General features: G+C 45.8%; 1 protein-coding gene across 1 annotated transcript in view; it reads right to left on the reverse strand.

The window, feature by feature from the left end:
• Nucleotides 1–19,306, reverse strand: part of PTK7 (protein tyrosine kinase 7 (inactive)) — a 535,321-nt gene that overhangs the window by 333,952 nt on the left and 182,063 nt on the right. Inside the window, exon 3 of the mRNA XM_069236405.1 lies at nt 11,854–11,956. Within this exon, the coding sequence (XP_069092506.1) occupies nt 11,854–11,956 (103 nt within the window). The remainder of the gene's footprint in view (nt 1–11,853; nt 11,957–19,306) is intronic.

Consider the following 19,306-nt stretch of genomic DNA (forward strand, 5'->3'; position numbering starts at 1 on the left):
GTACTTACCTCCTGGCAGACTGGAACCAGGGCACCCCTCTTTCCATTGAAGCCTATGTTTTGGGCACCTCTTTGACCTCTGCACCTGACTGGCCCTGAGCGGCTGGTGTGGTAACTTTGGGGTTGCCTTGAACCCGCAACGGTGGGCTACCTTGGACCCAACTTTGAACCCTGTAAGTGTTTTACTTACCTGTGAACTTAACATTTACTTACCTCCCCAAGGAACTGTTGATTTTTTTTACACTAAGTTAAAATAGCTTATTGCCATTTTTGTCAAAACTGTACATGCTATTGTGATTATTCAAAGTTCCTAGAATACCTGAGTGAAATACCTTTCATTTGAAGTATTACTTGTAAATCTTGAACCTGTGGTTCTTAAAATAAACTAAGAAAATATATTTTTCTATATAAAAAAAACCTATTGGCCTGGAGTAAGTCTTTGAGTGTGTTCCTCATTTATTGCCTGTGTGTTTACAACAAATGCTTAACACAACCCTCTGATAAGCCTACCGCTCGACCACACTACCACAAAATAGAGCATTAGAATTATCTCTTTTTGCCACTATCTTAGTATATAGTATATAAGGAGACAACTTCCTACAACGGGTCTTAGTGTCCCGTCTAGTACCGGTGGGACTCGTTCTATGTCCCTCTTGTTTAAGATGCAGTTGACTTTGTCACAAGCACAGCTTGACTTCCCTGCTGGTTCCCCTTCGTGTGGTCTTATTTTAGGTTTTTGGGTTACAAGTTCTATGCTGAAACCAAGTTTGATAAAATTTAGTATCCATCTGTAGGAGGCGATGTCTTTCCATTTCTTGAGCAAAGCTCTGATCTTTACTTCTAATGGTGACTTGTGTGGGAAGCAGAGTGTTGTAAACTCGCTCGCTGAAGGAGCCACACCTCCTTTGGATGGTTTCTCTTCCACAAACCATACTGCCACCGTGGTTATGTGGTTGATGGAGCATTTTGTGATGTAAAGGATGCGTGCTGTTGAAGGTTGTGTCCTTCCTCAGGTTGTGTTATGGTCTTCTTATAGGGTACATGTTCACCATTGATCTCTCTGTGCTTAAAAATGATACATTGCCTAGGTGATGGTGGATCAAGAATTCCTTGCTCTCATAAGCCTGTTTAAAAAGTTAAGTTTTATAAGATAAACTAAGAAATAGACTGTAAGGAAGGGCCTCCTTGGCATGGTTACCCCCTGACTTTTTGCCTTTGCTGATGCCAAGTTATGATTTGAAAGTGTGCTGAGGCCTGCTAACCATGCCCCAGCACCAGTGTTCTTTCCCTAACCTGTACCTTTGTTTCCACAATTGGCACACCCTGGCATCCAGGGCCATGATGCCAGGGATGGTCTCTAAGGGCTGCAGCATGTCTTATGCCACCCTGGGGACCCCTCACTCAGCACAGACACACTGCTTGCCAGCTTCTGTGTGCTGGTGGGGAGAAAATGACTAAGTCGCATTGGCACTCCCCTCAGGGTGCCATGCCAACCTCACACTGCCTATGGCATAGATAAGTCACCCCTCTAGCAGGCCTCACAGCCCTAAGGCAGGGTGCACTATATCATAGGTGAGGGCATAGGTGAGGGCATAGGCATAGCCATAAGAGTATATGGTCTGGGAGTCTGTCATGCACGAACTCCACAGCACCATAATGGCTACACTGAAAACTGGGAAGTTTGGTATCAAACTTCTCAGCACAATAAATGCACACTGATGCCAGTGTACATTTTATTGTAACATACACCCCAGAGGGCATCTTAGAGGTGCCCCCTGAAAACATACCCGACTACCAGTGTGGGCTGACCAGTTTCTACCCGCATGCCACACACCAGACATGTTGCTGGCCCCATGGGGAGAGTGCCTTTGTCACTCTGAGGCCAGTAACAAAGCCTGTACTGGGTGGAGGTGCTTCTCACCTCCCCCCTGCAGGAACTGTAACACCTGGCGGTGACCCTCAAAGGCTCACCCCTTTTGTTACAGCGCCCCAGGGCACTCCAGGTAGTGGAGATGCCCGCCCCCTCCGGCCACGGCCCCACTTTTGGTGGCAAGATAATGAGAATGATGATAATGAGAATGATGATAATGAGAATGATGATAATGAGAATGAGAGTGATGAGATAATGATCTAGTGATAAGATAATGAGAAAAACAAGGAGGAGTCACTGGCCAGTCAGGACAGCCTCTAAGGTGTCCTGAGCTGAGGTGACTCTGACTTTTAGAAATCCTCCATCTTGCAGATGGAGGATTCCCCCAATAGGATTAGGGATGTGCCCCCCTCCCTCAGGGAGGAGGCACAAAGAGGGTGTACCCACCCTCAGGGCTAGTAGCCATTGGCTACTAACCCCCCAGACCTAAACACACCCCTAAATTGAGTATTTAGGGGCTCCCAGAACCTAGGAAACTAGATTCCTGCAACCTGAAGACGAAGAGGAACTGCTGACCTGAAAGCCCTGCAGAGAAGACGGAGACTCCAACTGCTTTGGCCCCAGCCCTGCCGGCCTGTCTCCCCACTTCAAGAAAAACTGCAACAGCGACGCGTCCCCCAGGGTCCAGCGACCTCTGAAGCCTCAGAGGACTATCCTGCATCTAAAAGGACCAAGAACTCCTGAGGACAGCGGCTCTCCTCCAAAGAAGCAACAACTTTGCAACAAAGAAACAAATTTTAAAGGACTGCATGTTTCCTGCCGGAAGCGTGAGACTTTCCACTCTGCACCAGACGCCCCCAGCTCAACCTGCGGAGAACTAACACTACAGGGAGGACTCCCCGGCGACTGCGACCCTGTGAGTAGCCAGAGTTGACCCCGCAGAGCCTCCCAAGCGACGCCTGCAGAGGGAATCCAGAGGCTCCCCCTGACCGCGACTGCCTGCTTCTAAGAAGCCGACACCTGGTACAGACACTGCACCCGCAGCCCCCAGGACCTGAAGGATCCGACCTCCAGTGCAGAAGCGACCCCCAGGTGGCCCTCTCCCTTGCCCAGGTGGTGGCTACCCCGAGGAGCCCCAACCCCCTTGCCTGCTTCGCTGAAGAGACCCCTGGGTCTCCCACTGAACTCCATTGCAAACCAGACACTTGTTTGCACTCTGCACCCGCCCGCCCCCGTGCCGCTGAGGGTGTACTTTGTGCTGACTTGTGTCCCCCCCGGTACCCTACAAAACCCCCCTGGTCTGCCCTCCAAAGACGCGGGTACCTACCTGCTGTCAGACTAGAACCGGGGCACCCCCTTTTCCATTGAAGCCTATGCGTTTTGGGCACCACTTTGACCTCTGCACCTGACCGGCCCTGAGCTGCTGGTGTGGTAACTTTGGGGTTGTCCTGAACCCCCAACGGTGGGCTACCTTGGACCCAACTTTCAACCCTGTAGGTGGTTTACTTACCTACAAAACTAACAAACACTTACCTCCCCCAGGAACTGTTGAAAATTGCACTGTCTAGTTTTAAAATAGATTATCGCCATTTGTGTGAACACTGTACATGCTATTTTGCTGTTCCTAAGTTTGCTAAGTGAAATACCTTTCATTTGAAGTATTACTTGTAAATCTTGAACCTGTGGTTCTTAAAATAAACTAAGAAAATATATTTTTCTATAACAAAACCTATTGGCTGGATTTGTCTCTGAGTGTGTGTTCCTCATTTATTGCCTGTGTGTGTACAACAAATGCGTAACACTACCCTCTGATAAGCCCACTGCTCGACCACACTACCACAAAATAGAGCATTAGTATTATCTCTTTTTGCCACTATCTTACCTCTAAGGGGAACCCTTGGACTCTGTGCATGCTATTCCTTACTTTGAAATAGCACATACAGAGCCAACTTCCTACATCTACCATCCCGGTTTTCCACCAATAAGTTCAAACCACGTTTTTATGGACCCTTTCAAATTTTGCACATCCGCTTACCTCATACCTGGAGGGTTCATCCTGTTTTCCATGTGTCCCAGTTAAAACCCTTTGTTCCTGATCCTTACCATCGCCAGTTCCAACGTCCACCTCCTCTTTCTATCAACGGACAGCCTGAGTATGAAGTCCAGGAGATCTGTGATTCCAGAATTTTGATGCAAGCTACAGTTTTTGGTCCATTCGAAAGGATAACCCCTCAGTGACTGTTCTTGGGAGGATGCTGCCTCCGTCCATGCTCCCCGTTTGGTTCGCCTGTTTTTTGACAATCATCCTGACAAACCTGGTGCCTCGGGGAGGGGACCTACTGTTACGCCGCGCTCTGACGCAGCGTCTCTTTCTTTCCTCGCGGGTGGAACGCTGTTCCCCGCGTTTTTTGACTATGCTTTCTGGGAAGCATATATTTGGCCCCCGGTCGCGCTACACTTACTTGTAGCCTTTTTTCTTCTTTTGTTGTTGGTGGTGGGTTTTTTGTTGGTCTTTTTGCCTGTTTCTATCCATGTTGTGTCCATCTTTTCTTCGTGTTTTTGTCCCAGCATGCTCTGTTTCTCTTTTATACTACTTTCTTTTTCCTATACTGGTCTATGGGCTTTTCCCAATCCAAGATGGTGTTACTTCCCTTTCCTGTGATGTCACTTCCCTTTTACCAGTATATAAGTCAGTCAGTCTTGTTCCTCCTTGCGTTGCAAACACTTCCTTCTGGTTGTGCTGTTCGCTCCTGTTCTTTGTTCCTGCTTTTTTGCCTTGGGAGATTTTTGCCTGTTCTTTGTTCCTGCTTTTGCCTTGGGAGATTTTTGTCTGTTCTTTGTTCCTGCTTTTGCCTTGGGATATTTTTGCCTGTTCCTTTTTTCCTGCCTTTTACCCTGGATATTGCCTATTTTTGTTTCCTGTTGTCAAGTCCTGTTTTTTCTTGTTTTCCTTCAGGAGTTCCTGTTAGAGGTTTTTTCCCCAGTGTTGGGGTTTTTTTCCCTCTGGGACTCCTTCTGGAGGGTACGGTCTGCTTTGGCGTAGCCTGTCAAGTGGCACCGTGGCTACTAGAAGGGGTCGCCCTAATCTGGGAGTATCCAGGACCTGTAGAAGACTTGGTGTATTCGCCAATCCGAAATCCAGAGGTGAGAAGTCCAGCGCAGTACGTGACAAGATACAGCAGAGCCTACTTGAGAGTGTAACACGAGGTTTCCGTCAATCACCATTCCAAAGCTTTTAGCAAAGGTTGTGGAAGTGGGCACTGAACTGAGATTCAATGATCCCATATAAGGTTTTATCATTCACCAACACAATTTCAGTCTTATCTGCATTCAGTACCAAGTTTATAACCCGCATCAACCTGGCAATGAACTAGGAATGGGTGGTGAACTCCGCTCGTGGAGTTTGCAGAGTTTTTCCCACTCTGGATTCTGCTTAGAGCGAGGAAAATCTTACTCCAGACCACGTCCCACCGAGATTCCTCAATGTGGGCGGTTGCGGATGGTCGCTACCGCTCGTGTTGAGAAACCTTCCATTTCCGTTAAGGAAGCTACAGCCCGAGTAGAAAATTTACTCAAGCTGCAGGAAAGAAGCAGCACCCTCTTGCGCATGGTGCCATTCGCGTTTTTTTTTTCCAGAGCAGGATAAACACCCGGCACTAAAAATCAGCACAAACAGTGGGACCTAATGCACTCGGACGCTTGCAGAACTCCACATAGCTCAACAGAGTTTTTTGGTCACTTTGCTGAGTTCCACGTAGCAGAACTCTGCAAACTCCGCCCAGGTCTACAATAAACCTCAGTATTTTGGAGTTTTGCGTGTTGGAATAACAACTGAGAATCATCTGCATAGTTATAGACCCTGCAACCTGATGTGACCCGGGTCACAGAGGCCCGATTTATAGATTCAACAGATGCCGACAGAGTGCAGATCCTGGAGGTATACTCCACACTCTAGTCTAATGCTTTACCTAAAAAATGCCCTAACTTTACTGACTGCGTGCGCTCCCCAAGGAAGATTTGATCCGATGTACTGCAGTCCCTTGCACACCTGCCTCATTAACCCGTCAATAGAGATCTTATGATTGACTGCACCAAATGCTGCGGACAAATCCAGCAACACCAAAGCAATATCTTTCCCCTGGTCATTCTTCAATCTTAGTTCACCCAAAACAGTCATGATCATATAGCTTGTGCTGTGTAAAGGTCGAAAACCAGCTTGAGCAGGATGAATAAAGGCAGTATCCTCTAGGTGTTTCCACAGTTCTTGAGCAACAGGGCCTCTACAAGTTTTACTGGGAACAGAAGTAAGGAAAAAGGTTTACATTTTGCAGGACACTGCTCTTCGTCTTATTCCTTCATCGGTGGGATGACTTCCACATGCTTGAAGGCGGTCGGCACAACACCTTGTTGAAGGGATTTATTGAGTGCAGTTATCAGTGGGCTATTGTTATAGTAACAAGCTCTTTCAGAAGAGATGGTGGGCAGGGATTCTCTCGGCAAGCCCGACTTGACTTAAGAAATCAAATCACCCAAGAAATCATATCACCCAATTGATCGATTCCAGAGAAACAAGTTAGTGCTGTACTAAAGATCTCCTTACTACACAGTGACAGGTGTGTGACTGGAAGGGATACTGTCTTTATCTTTGGTTTATATATAAAGAGGGAGTTAAGTTTATCACACAAATCCAGGCTACCTCTTACTTTAACCGTAACCTTTTCTGAAGAATTTCTCTCAGGGGCTTAAACATTTTTTGAACATTTCTAGCTTTCACAATTGCATTAGTATAATAGCTGGATTTTACCAACATTAGTATTTTTTTATAGTCAGCTAGTCCCTCTTAAATTGTGAGTTATTTCCCATACTTCCTCCGCAATAGCCTTTGTAACTGGCTAGTTTGAGTTTGGCCTCCATAATTTCTTCAGTAAACCATTGTGCTCGGTTTACCCGATTAGTTACTCGGTCAGAGATGGGGCACTGCTAGTTAGCCGGAAACCCTGAATTAGGCAGACAGGTGTCACTAGGTGTGGAATTGTACTCAATACCCACAGCCTAGGCGATCCTACCGCCCAAATCCAGTAGCCTCATTACCCTAATGAGAATCTACGTGACAGTAGATGCCATCTGCTTAAGAATGACTTGTCTCCGCCTCCGTACATTTGTAATCTCCCGTGATTAGCTATGCATGGGAGTGTTCTCTTCCTTTGGGTCATACGTCCAAGAAAGGGCCGCTTGTACTGTAAAGCCCCCACTGCCTCTGCTGCCTCATTGCCTGTTTTCAGGCACTGCAGGGCTTATCAATTGTTTTCCCCATGGGATTATCTCCAGAGAATGTCATCTTAATTACTAAGGACCCGACACCCTCAGCCAGACTTGTCACCCTAGTGTAGTCGCCGCACAGTTGTCCGTTGGTAGTCCCAGCTTCGTCGAGCACTGATCTGGAGTAAGTACTGGCAATAGCCTTGCCCTCTTGGACTGCTGTTTTTTTTCTTTTTTACTCCTCAGGCAAATGCTGCATAAGATCTTCTTCCTCGTCCCACTGTTGATGTGTCTACCTGTTAAACAGCACATTTGTGTCTCATGCGCCACTGGGCTGGTGTGCACCTATTTCTCGTCCCAGCATGTGCACCCAGTTACTCTTCACAGCATGACTCCCGTTAAGTATGAGTATTTGCCCTCTTACTTACTGCTGCCACGATCAGCACGCCTACTGCCACCCTGCCACTGACGCAACGGGGTCCCCAGCAGAGTATCTGTATTTTTCCTTTACTCTTGGTGGGAAAGCTTCGGCAGCGACAGATTCTCCACATGCCTCACCCTGGTCCAGGACACTGGGTAACACGGGCAAGAAAGGATCTCTCTTCTGATGAGATGACCCTGTCCCCACCAGGCTGCACCTCTACGGGTAGGAGACCATAGGTATCTTACGCCCTCTTTATCATATTGTACACAGTAATGTCATCACGGGGTGATGGCCCAGATCAGAATGAATCTACCCCTTCATCTGGCGAATATGCACTGCGTTCTTAACATTCCTCTGTGGGCTATCCAAACTGCGAAGGATGCTGCTCGGCCAATTCTTACTCAACCTTCTTCTGCCCGTCACCTCTTGCTCTGTGCCTTTCCCTTCTGGAGCCTGAAGAGGGGTCTTGCATTTCTTAAACGAGTCATCATACTTTTGCTCAAGGCCTCCATTGCCGTTTTGAGCTGCTGTCTTTTCCCCTCTATCTCGAAAGCTTTTTGATAGGCACCAACCATCTCTGGTCTTTTCTTTACAGTTCGGGCAAAGCTGCCTTCACGGGAGATTCTTCTCCCTTCCACGCTCCTAATCACCTTTTCGAGCCACAACCTTTTCTGAAGGTCAGCCTCCAACAGAATCTTTGGGGCTCTTTAAACTTCTACCTGTCCTCAGGTGTCTAGGTTTTGGAATCAAAACTGTTTTATAATGCTTTGAGCCCAAAGATTTCAGCTGGGTCGCTGTAGGAACCTGGCTCTCTATATAGTGCACTAAAATGAAGTACACTCTGAAGAGAGTCCAGTGGATCCCCAACTGATATGCAGAGGCAAAAGTAGATAATACTAATGCTCTATTTTGTGGTAGCGTGGGGGAGCAGTTAGGCTTATTTGATGGTAGTGCTTGTCAGGGACAACAAACAGGTAGGTAGTAGACTTGGGGTGCTGTGGGACATGGGCGCACCTTGGGTCCTCTTCTCCTGTGCCCAGGGGCGATGGATGCAGGGGTGTTTTTAGGTGTCAGGTATTCACGTCAGAGAACACTCACGGTCTGGGGGTCCTGTGTGTTGAGGCTGCAGGCATCATTAGGGAGCAGGTAAGGGGTGGACCCAGCTCTTAAGAGGTGGGGAATGTCCTTGGCACCGGTGACTCACCTCAGATGGGGTCAGATATCACAGGTGCAGTGGTTGCTGCAGCTGTTTGGTTTTCTCTCTCCACAAGCCTGTGGAAAGGAGGCCTGCGTGCAGAGGCTGCAAGCGTCTCGGAAGAGTCCAACATGGGTGAGAAAACATGGGACTCAGTCTCAGGGCAGCTCAGGAACCACATTGGCAACAATGGTGGGCTTTACCTCAGGTCCTCAACATCGGGTGCAGAGGTCACTTCTGGTGTCTAGCTCCCAGGGTTCCAGCAGCTGCAGTCTTTTCTTTTGAGTTTCTTGTTGAAGGGCAAGTCCACTGCCCTCGGAAGACTTGAGTCTTTATTGAAGGCTGGCCGAGTTGGCTTCTTGTGCAGGATCCTTTGAGGTCAGCAGGTAGGCCGGAGGGGCTGGTTCCAGGTCAGCTGCTTCTTCCTGTCCTCGTCTGTGGATGCAAATCTTCTTTATCCAGACATCTTAGGTATCAAAATCTGAGTTCTAGGGTTCAGGGCTGCCACCTAAAAACTCAATTTAGGGGTGGTACATGGAGTGCCAGGTAGTAGCCAATGGGCTACTCACCTTGGGTGACTACACCATAACCCTAGTGGTCTAATTTTTTTCAAGCAAGATGGCGGAATTGGAAAAGCAGTGTCCACTGCAGCTTGTCCACCTTAGGAGTGGGATTAGCATGAAGTGGGCACACTCTAAATGTTATTTATTTTCCGAGCTGTGCTGCCACCAGAAGTGGTGTTAGGACAGGGGGGTTGGTCCTTTGCGCCATCTGGAGAGTCCTAGATCGAATTACAAAGGCGGCAGGGGATTTGAAGCTCCCTGCCCTGGAATCTCCATCCTGCCTGGGAGAGGAGGTCACACCTCTGCCCAGTGCAGGCCTTTGTCTCAGGCCCTCAAGAGCACTGGCTCTCACCTTGGGGACAGAAATGCTTCTGTGATGGCTGAACTGGTCAGGGCCAGTCAGTCAACACACTAGTAGCGGGTAGATTTTCAGGGGGCACCTCTAAGGTGCGCCCTCTGTCCATTTAAAAAAAAAAAAAAATCACTGACTGGAGTCAGAGGGGGGCATCTCTAAGGTGCCCTCTCTGTCTATTTAAAAAAAAAAATCACTGACTGGGGTCAGAGAGGGTTCATTATTCCGAGATGTTTGACACCAAACATCCCAAGATTCAGAGAAGCCATCATGTAGCTGGAGAGCTCGTAGTTACCGGTGTCGAGCACATGTATTTAAAATGGCTTCCTTGTGCACTTACTATGTCTCAGAATCGACAGAGGCATAGCAGGGCATATCTGTTTATGCATATATATGCCCTCATATGTCTGGATGCACCCTGACTTAGGGGTGAGTTACATCTGGCACATGCAGTGTTAAAGGGGACCCGGCACACAATAGTGTGCGCCAGGTTGTGTTTTCAATTTAGCTTGCTCCATCACAAACATTCTGATGGCCGCGATGTGTGGGTTTGGTGAGGGGTCCCTAAGGTTGGCATAACTGGTGCTGCAGCCCTCAGAGACCTTCCGTAGAACCCCAGGCACTCCGAACCAGAGGCACCATTTACTAGAGACGTTCAGTAGTAGCTACAGAGTTTGCCAATTGTGCAAAACAACTGTGTAGTTCTGGGGAAAGATATCGGGCACCGAGAACCTGCTTAGCAGGGCCGCAATGCACTAACCCACATCAGAAACCAGGCAAAAAGTGTGGGCTAACCATGTCAGAAAGGGTGCTTTCCTACAGTCACTTCACCTCCTTGGCGAGTTATATGGCATGTCTTGTTTCAGCGGCTTTCGGCTTTCTCTTGGGATTTCTATCTCTCTATATCGCTGTTTTTAAGGGCTAAACTGAATTGAAATAATATTTGATAACTTACACACAACTTGACATTGTATTACTTAGGAAAACACTACAAAGAACATGGGTGCTCTCTGATTTTTACTTCGATAGTAAACTAACTTTACAAACTGAAGTTCTGTGGTAGAAAACATTAGTAAAATCTACACGAAGACAGATGCAAGAAAAGGGCTGAAACGTTATACAACTCTCAGACGTAGATTGAAGGCTAACTTTCTGAAGAAAATTAGGATTTTCTGGTCAAAATGCTTTTGATGGGCAGACCCAAGTGCTGACATCTGGCTCGCAAGAGAGGACAAAACATTGACACAGCCTCGCAAGAGGACAAAACATCGACACTATTAATTAACAATATTCAGAAGTGACGCGATTAGATTTGCATATGCCCAAGTAGGTATGTTAAAAGTATAGAAAATAATTAAAATATTGCTTTGTACGCGTTCAGTGCCAAAAGCTGCTCCCACCATGGATCACTAAAGATCTCGCCAAGGTTGCTGACCTGGAATATCATGAGGAAGGGCAGAAAATATCCTGGGCATCACCAAGGCCAGCGCCAGGTGTGCAACCAAGGAGCTTGGGGGTGGGAGGGGGGGTTGCAGGAAGGGAGAGACGGGGAGTATCGGGCAGAGGAAGATAGCGAGGTAAAAGTTAGGAGCAGAAGCGTAAACACAAAGAAATTCATTCCCATGGAGTGATAAACAAGTAAACATATATAAAAAGCACAACAATGGGAGCTCCATGAAGTGCACAGTGAAAACAAGGGAAATGAGATTAGCAAAGAGAGCAAGTTAATCATAAGCATGGGTGGAGTACCGTATCTAATGCTGCCCGCAGGGAGACCTCGAAAAACGAAGAACGTTTCAACAGTGACAGCTGAGCATTATGCCACAGTACAACTACTACAGGCTCTTAAAGTTCAATTCAGGCTATGGAAGCCACTGCCCAACTTCTCTGCTTTCATCACATTTCCTTCACTTTTCTTTAAGAGATGATTTGGAAATTGCTTCTTCAGGACTTATTTTTAGTTTGATACCCTACTATTTTCATTTAATCATTTTGAAAAGAAAAAAATATCAACTACATTTAGATAATGCTGCCTTTACGAATATGTTTCCCTCTGTATACGTGCAGTTGGACCCGGCACAGGGGTGGACTCATTCAATGACTGACAATTAGGATCGCGAAGACTGGTAAGTATGAGTGCGTAGAAGACGGCAGCCCAGCAGTGACAAGGGCCGCCGGTCCCATGCCTTACCGTGGGTGCCCGTCGATGAGACAATGCAGTGTTACGGGGGCAGAGGTCTGGATCTCCGAGACACTTGCAGGACTCCTCAGCCTCACTCCTCCACTTTCCAGCCCTGTGAGGAGAAAGGACAGTTCTATGGTCAGCCAGCCTGGAAATGCAGAATTAGGATTGGAGTTCAAAGTAAAGGTTCTCATATGTACAAAATGAAGGGCAATGCAAGCACTTTAAACAATTTTCTCACTGAATGATAAACTGGACATCAACAGCTGTATGTCTTGCTCAATAATGTATGTCAGTCCAGAGAAACCTTGGTAATTCTTTAAGTCTGCCAAGTATTTCTTCCATGTCCATGATGCTAATGAGCAAGAGCAAACACATTCCAGTTTCACAAGGCAGCAGTGGAGAGGTCTCGTGCAGCAGTGGGGACATGCTGGCGAAGTTCAGCCCACTTTAACCCACTATAGAGAATGTAGCTTACAACTGCCAACGTTCAGGATACCACGCTTGCAACATTTGAGGGTTCTCTGGAAAATTCTATAGGCAATATTCTGAAGCCAAGCTCAGGGTCACCTTTGAATCCTTGCCCTCCAAAAGTTTAGCTCACGCTGCTCCCTCTAGTAATGTTTAAATAAACTCTCTTTTCAACATGTCGCTGGAAGAAGTAGTGCCTGCAAAGTGCAAAAAGGCCTTATTGCTGCCTTAGTCAAAAAATCAAATGCACTGAAGAGCAGCAATTTCCTCATTTTGACACCTTTCCGCTGATGTCCATCCTGAGGCTGGCGATCGGGGTAACTAATAGTGCTAGGGTTGGTATGCAATTTGGGGTCTGAGCAAAACTACTAACTTGTATGGTTTAGGAGGTTTCACCAGCTCTTCTCAATTTTTTTCCCCTACAGAGAAAGTTTGGAAACTTACTCCTGACACGGACAGGAGTAAAACTTCTTCCAGGCTTGGGAAAAAGTGGTTGGAGGGAAAGTGAGTTTGTGAATGATCAACAGATTTTTGCACAAGCACATCTACACATGCAATTTCACTTGTGCTAAAATGCAGTTCAGAATTATCATCTAGGCGTACGATTTCCTTGCCTACTTCTGCAAATTCACGAAATACGTAAATCTGAAGTAATGCAAGGACATCTACTATGTGCACACTTTTGTGATTTTCTTCAAGAATTGATCCCTCATTGATAACCCAATACTTCGTTTTTATTCAAATTCTCTCTCTCTCTGTGTTAATCAGATGCCTTCACTGAGTGACGGAATTCTACTCTTTCACAAGGAGCACAGCGGCACAAAGTAGGTTTTTTCAGTGCCCTGTACTACTGTGGCAAGGTGTGCTTTTTGAGACGAAAAATATTTTTGCTTTTTGCCAATGTTTGTTTTGATGGTCAGAGCCTAGAAGCTACCACAACAATAACATTTTACAAAAACTAGGTCAAAATAAGATAAGCATTGACAAAACCAAAAGGCTGACCACCAATGTCAGACCTACTGGCTTTGCCAATGTCGTTTATTTTCATGTTCCCCATAATCTTTTAGGAACTGGCTACACTGGCTTTTCCATTATGAATATTTTGGGAAACACGGCATGCATCAACATATTTTACTAAATGATGCTTCACAAAATGGCACCTGACTTTTTAACAGTAGTTTAGCAAAATGTTTTTTCCTAGTTGCATTTTTTCTGAACATTTTATTATGAAAGCAAATAATCATCAATCTTGCTTACATGCTACTACAAATATCTACATCTACCCAGACAGCATTCTGCAAACATTACACATTTTTATGCTGGAACCACTGTCAGTAGTGCAGTCCAAGTTTATGTTATTTTAGAGTGTTCACCCTCGTTATAAAGACTTTGCATTAATAAATCACAAATACAAGTTTAACAGCATTACACATGGACACAAATATTATCAAAACTGCAGACAATTACCTTGCTTGCTCCATAAAGTGCAATTGTAAACTGGCAGCCAAAGGGTTTGTGTTGCAGGGGGTTGGGCCTACTTGTCTCAAGGACAAAATAAACATGAAAAAGTGGTGCCCTTGACCCCAAACAAATATCCTAGGCATCTAGTAATAGGAATTTTACACCCCTGCATGTGCTGGCTGCAGATACACATGTACTCCTCTCACGGTAGCTATAGGTTTCAGATAGTCCAGATGTTTGAAAAGGTGTCCGTAGGACTGTTTGTCCCACAGGAGACTGCGGTTATCTCTAGCCTGGACATCCACACAACAGTGTTTAGTGAGCGTGTGTGGATTCAATCAAGTAGCTGCTTTACAAATGTCAGCTAAACGGACATCGCCCAATGAAGCCACTAAAGCAGCTTTTTTTCTAGTAGAATATGTGCCTGGAACTCTTGGTCCAGAATGTCTGACTTTAATGCAGCAAATTTTAATACATTTTACAAACCACCATGCAATATCTGCTTTAGAAACGGCTTTATCCTTACTTTGACTTGAGAAAGCCTCAAAAAGATATTGTGTTTTCCTAAAAGGTGACATTTTCCGTTCAATGGCATGTGTAGCTGCAGATACACATGCTGTGCACAGACTGTAAAGCAGTCCCCTCCTAAGTAAGCGGTGGCTAGACCGTAGTTTGGAATAAAGTCCTAAGTACTGCCTGTCCAACATTTGCTTTTTGGCGAGATAACACACCCACACAGTAATGTTTAGTAAATGTGTGTGGTGTAGGCCATGTAGCAGCTTTACATAGGTCTGCGACTGGTATGTTCCCTAAGAACGCCATTGAAATTCCTTTTTTTGTAGCGGAATGAGCTTTAGGAGCTAATGTTAACTGTCTTTTAGCTTTAATATAACAAGTCTGAGTACATTTTACTAACCGCCAGGCTAATCAATTTTCTGAGATAGGATTACCCTTGTGAGGTTCTGAAAATGAAATAAAAAGTTGTTTTGACTTTCTAAAATCTTTTGTTCCGTCTATCTAGTACACATGAGAACTCTTAACATCAAGGGTGTGTAGGGCTGTTTCTACAACTGAATCTGGCTGTGGAAAGAAGACTGGCAAATCCACTGACTTAGTGATATGAAAAGGTGAAATTACCTTAGGTGGGAATTTTGGATTTGTCCTAAGAACTAATGTGTCTTTATGGATCTGAAATAATGATTCTTCTAAAGTGAAAGTTTGAATTTCACTAACTCTTCTCAAAGAAGTTATTGCTACTAAAAACCAACCTTCCATGATAAGAACTGTAGGGTACAAGCATGCATGGGTGCAAGTGGTGACACATAAGTCTTGTGAGTTCAATGTGTAAATTCCATGCAGGAGCTGGAGGAACCCTAGGTGGGATTACTCTCTTACATCCAGCCATAAAAACTTCAATAAACAGGATCCTAAATATAGAAATATGCTCCCTGTTGTGAAGATAAGCTGCTCAGTGAAGTCTAATAGAGGAATTTGCCAGTTTTGCTTTCTGTAAGAGTAAAAAAAATAGACAATATCTTGTACTGAAGCGGTAAGTGGGTCAAGAATAGTACACAAAATGTTTCCATTTAGCAGCATATCATTGGCGAGCTGTGGGTTTGCGAGCTTCCTTCACAATATTCATACATTCAGATGGAAGTTGTAAGTAACCAAACTATGACTTCAGGAGCCATTTCGCAAGATTGAATGAGCTGGGATTTGCATGTCTGATTTGACCTTTGTTTTGGGCCACAACAGATCGGGCCGGTTTGATAGATTGTGATGTGGTCCTACAGACAGATCCAGCTGTGTTGTGTACCGCTGTTGTCGTGCCCACGTGGGAACTATGAGAATCATGGTGAGTGAGGTTTGTGGCAGTTTGCGTATCAGAAATGGTATGAGCGGGAGAGGCGGAAAAGCATAAACAAATATCCCTGCCCAGTACATCCACAGAGCACTGCCCTTGGATTGTGGGTACCTGGGTGCGAAGCTTAGGCATTTTGAGTTTTCTTTGGTGGCGAATAGGTCTATGTCTGGAGTCCCCCACATTTGAAAGTATTTCGGAATTACTTGCGGGTGAATTTCCCATTCGTGGACTTGTTGCTGCGCCCTGGTTAATAGGTCCGCTAGTTGACAGTCCATCCCTGGGAGATACCCTGCCACTATTTGTGTACATACATTGTTGTCATATTGTCTGTGCGTATTAATACTACTTTGTGTGCAGTTTGTGTCGGGCTAGGAATACTGCTAGTAATTCCAAGAAATTTATGTGGCAAGTCTGTTGAATGGGATCCCATTTCCCCTGGTATGGTGAGATTGTGGAGATGAGCTCCCCAACCTGTCTGACGCATCTATTGTTATGGTGGTCTGAGGCGCAGGGTCCTGAAAGGGCCGCCCTTTTGAAAGGTTGGTGGGATTCCACCATTGCAGAGAGCGGTGAGTCTGGCGGTCCAGCACCCCTAGATCCTGAAGATGACCCTGTGACAGAGCACTGCTGGGAAAGGCACTGCTGTAGTGCTCGCACGTGCAGTCTTGCATTTGGAAGTATGGCTAAACATTAAGTCGGCATTCCTAATAAGTTCATCAATGACTTCACTGTGTAAGTGTGGTTGTATTGTAGCTGAGATATTAAGTGATGAAGTGCCTGAATCCTTGCTGGGTTTGGGTATGCTAATCCTGACTGAGTGTTGAGAATTGCTCCCAAATACGGATGCATTTGTAATGGTTGTAGGTGGGATTTGAGGTAATTGATCGTGAATCCCAGACTGTGTAGGAGATCTATTGTATACCGAGTGTGTTTTGTCCTCTGAGGAATGCTGCAACTACAGCTAAACATTTGCTAACACCCTTGGTGCTGTTGTTACCCCGAAAAGTAGTACTTTGAATTGGTAGTGCTTTCCTCCGATGACAAATCGTAGGTATTTGCAATGTGCTGAATGTATGGGAACGTGGAAATATGCATCCTTGAGATCTAATGCTGTCATGTAATCTTATTTTTGCAGTATGGGTATGACTTCTTGTAGCGTGACCAAGGGAAAGCATTCTGAGAGAATGAATATATTGAGAGGCCCGATATCTTTAATTGGTCTTAATGCGCCGTCTTTCTTTGGTATGAGAAAATATAGTGAATACACGCCTGGTCCCTGTTGAGATATGGGTACTAACTCTATGGATCCTTTGGGCAGAAGTGATTGTACCTCCTCTTTTAGTAGATTGAGATTACCCTGAGTAAGTTTGTGTGAACGAGGAGGAATGTTTAGCGGAATAGTAATGAGTTCCAGGCAATAACCATATTGGATAACTGACAGAATCCATTGGTCTGTAGTGATGTGTTGCCATTGTGGATAACAATTTACCAGTCTTCCTCCCACAGGAGATGTGTGGGCTGTGGGGATGGTGAGTGAGTCACTGTTTATTTGATGCTCTGTAGGAACCTCTTGTGTAAAATTGCAAGGTGTGTTTTTGCTGTGAAGACGATGTTGTTTCTGTGTCTGCTGGATTGAAGCCACCTCTAAATTGTGGCCTACGAAAGCCCCTCGGGCTCGTGTAGTGTATAATGCACCCATTGCTTTAGCAGTTTCAGAATCTTTCTTCAGCTTTTCTTTAGTTGTGTCCACTTCTGGGACGACCAAATGTTCCTTAAACGGCATGTTTAAGACAGCTTTTTATATTTCAGGTTTGAACCCTGATCATATTAACCAAGCATGTCTTCTGATGACTGCCCTTGGTGTTGATGCCTCTGGCTGCGGTCAGCCGCCCGCATCTGTAGCACATCTAATAGCGTTTTTGAAAATTGCCTGTTTTTCTGTAACTATTTGCAGTCCCCGGTTTTGATGCTCTGGTGGAAGGTATTGTAGCAATTCTTCCATCTGGTCCCAGTGGGCCCTGTCGTAACTAGCTAAAAGAGCTTGAGAGTTAGCTATTCTCCAATGGTTTGCCGCTTGTGAGGCGACACTTTTTCCTGCAGCATCTAGCTTTTTGCTCTCCTTATCTGGAGGAGGAGCATCCCCTGTTGACTAGCTGTTAGCCCTTTTCCTTGCTGCACTAACCACTAGTGAATCCGGTGGTAACTGAGTTCTTATGAAAACTGGGTCTGAAGGATTCAGTTTATATATTTATTTTAAATCGACAAAGGAGTGCCAATTCTGGTTTTCACTGGTTCTTTAAATAAAAAATATAAAAAAATCAGATGAATGCCTAAGCATCCCAGGTCGCATTGGGATACACGGATATTCCTTTTGTGTGGATGTTAGTGAATTAAAAAGGAAATGCTCCTCTATGGAGTCTGCGTGCAGCTGCACATTATTGTGTGCAGCTGCACTTGCTATGACCTGATTGTATGCTGTAGTGTATTCTGGTGGAGAATGTCTAGCAGGGTACAAGTCGGGATCGTTTGAGGTAAGGGGATCAGAGTCATATAGTTCCCATGGGTCTGTATTTTGCTGAATATTACTAAGTTCATCCCAGTGTGGTGATGTTGAGGAGGTCTGTGGTGAGAACTGCATCTCGTCTGTGGGTTATGTTGGTGGGGGTGGTGATGTGGAAGGAAGAAGAAGAGGAGAATGTGGTGGGGAAGGCTGTTTTTGTTGAAAAGTCTTCTCTCTCTTTATCCTTTGAGACCTTTTTGGGTGGAGGTTCAGCATCAAATGTCTTCTGAAAGGTAAACTTTCTTTTAATAGTCACTTGGAGGAGAACCAATTATACTTCCTGTGTCCTTTTGAATTTGTGCTGTCTAGCGTCCACGACCTCTACAATTGGTTTTATGTCCAAGGTTTTTTGTGTGGAAGTAGCAGATTTACTACTTGGAGCTTTCGGCTCCGAAGGTTTAGTCATGGGAGTGTTTTGCTCGAACCGAAAGTATCTGCTCCAAAATGGATCAATGGTTTTTCGGCTCTGAAATCGATGTCTCTACTTCTCAGCTCTCAATCAATCAATCATTCGCATTTATAAAGCGCGCTACTCACCCTTAAAGGGTCTCAAGGCGCTGGGGGGGGGGGAATCAGTGCTCATAGAGCCAGGTCTTGAGCTGCCTTCTGAAGGAGAGGTGATCGGGTATGCTGCGAAGGTGGCTGGGTAGAGAGTTCCAGGTCTTCGCTGCCAGGAAAGAGAAGGATCTTCCTCCGGCGGTGGCTTTGCGGATGCGGGTACGGCTGCCAGGGCTTGTCCGGTTGAGCGTAGAGTGCGCAGAGGAGTGTAGAAGGAGACGCGGTTGTTGATGAGTTTAGGTCCGAGGTTGTGCAGGGCTTTGTGTGCGTGGGAGAGGAGTCTAAAGGTGATTCTTTTGTTGACTGGGAGCCAATGAAGTTTCCTCAGGTGTCCGGAGATGTGGTGGTGGCGGGGTATGTCCAGGATGAGTCGTGCGGCAGCTTTCTGGATCCGTTGCAGTTTCCTCTGCAGCTTGGTGGTGATGCCGGCGTAGAGTGTTCCCGTAGTCCAAGCGACTGGTGACGAGGGTGTGAGTGACGGTCTTCCTGGTGTCGGTGGGGATCCAGCGGAAGATCTTGCGGAGCATGCGGAGGGTGTTGAAGCATGC

This window comes from Pleurodeles waltl, chromosome 5 (assembly GCF_031143425.1).
Source record: "Pleurodeles waltl isolate 20211129_DDA chromosome 5, aPleWal1.hap1.20221129, whole genome shotgun sequence".
Lineage (NCBI taxonomy): Eukaryota > Metazoa > Chordata > Amphibia > Caudata > Salamandridae > Pleurodeles > Pleurodeles waltl.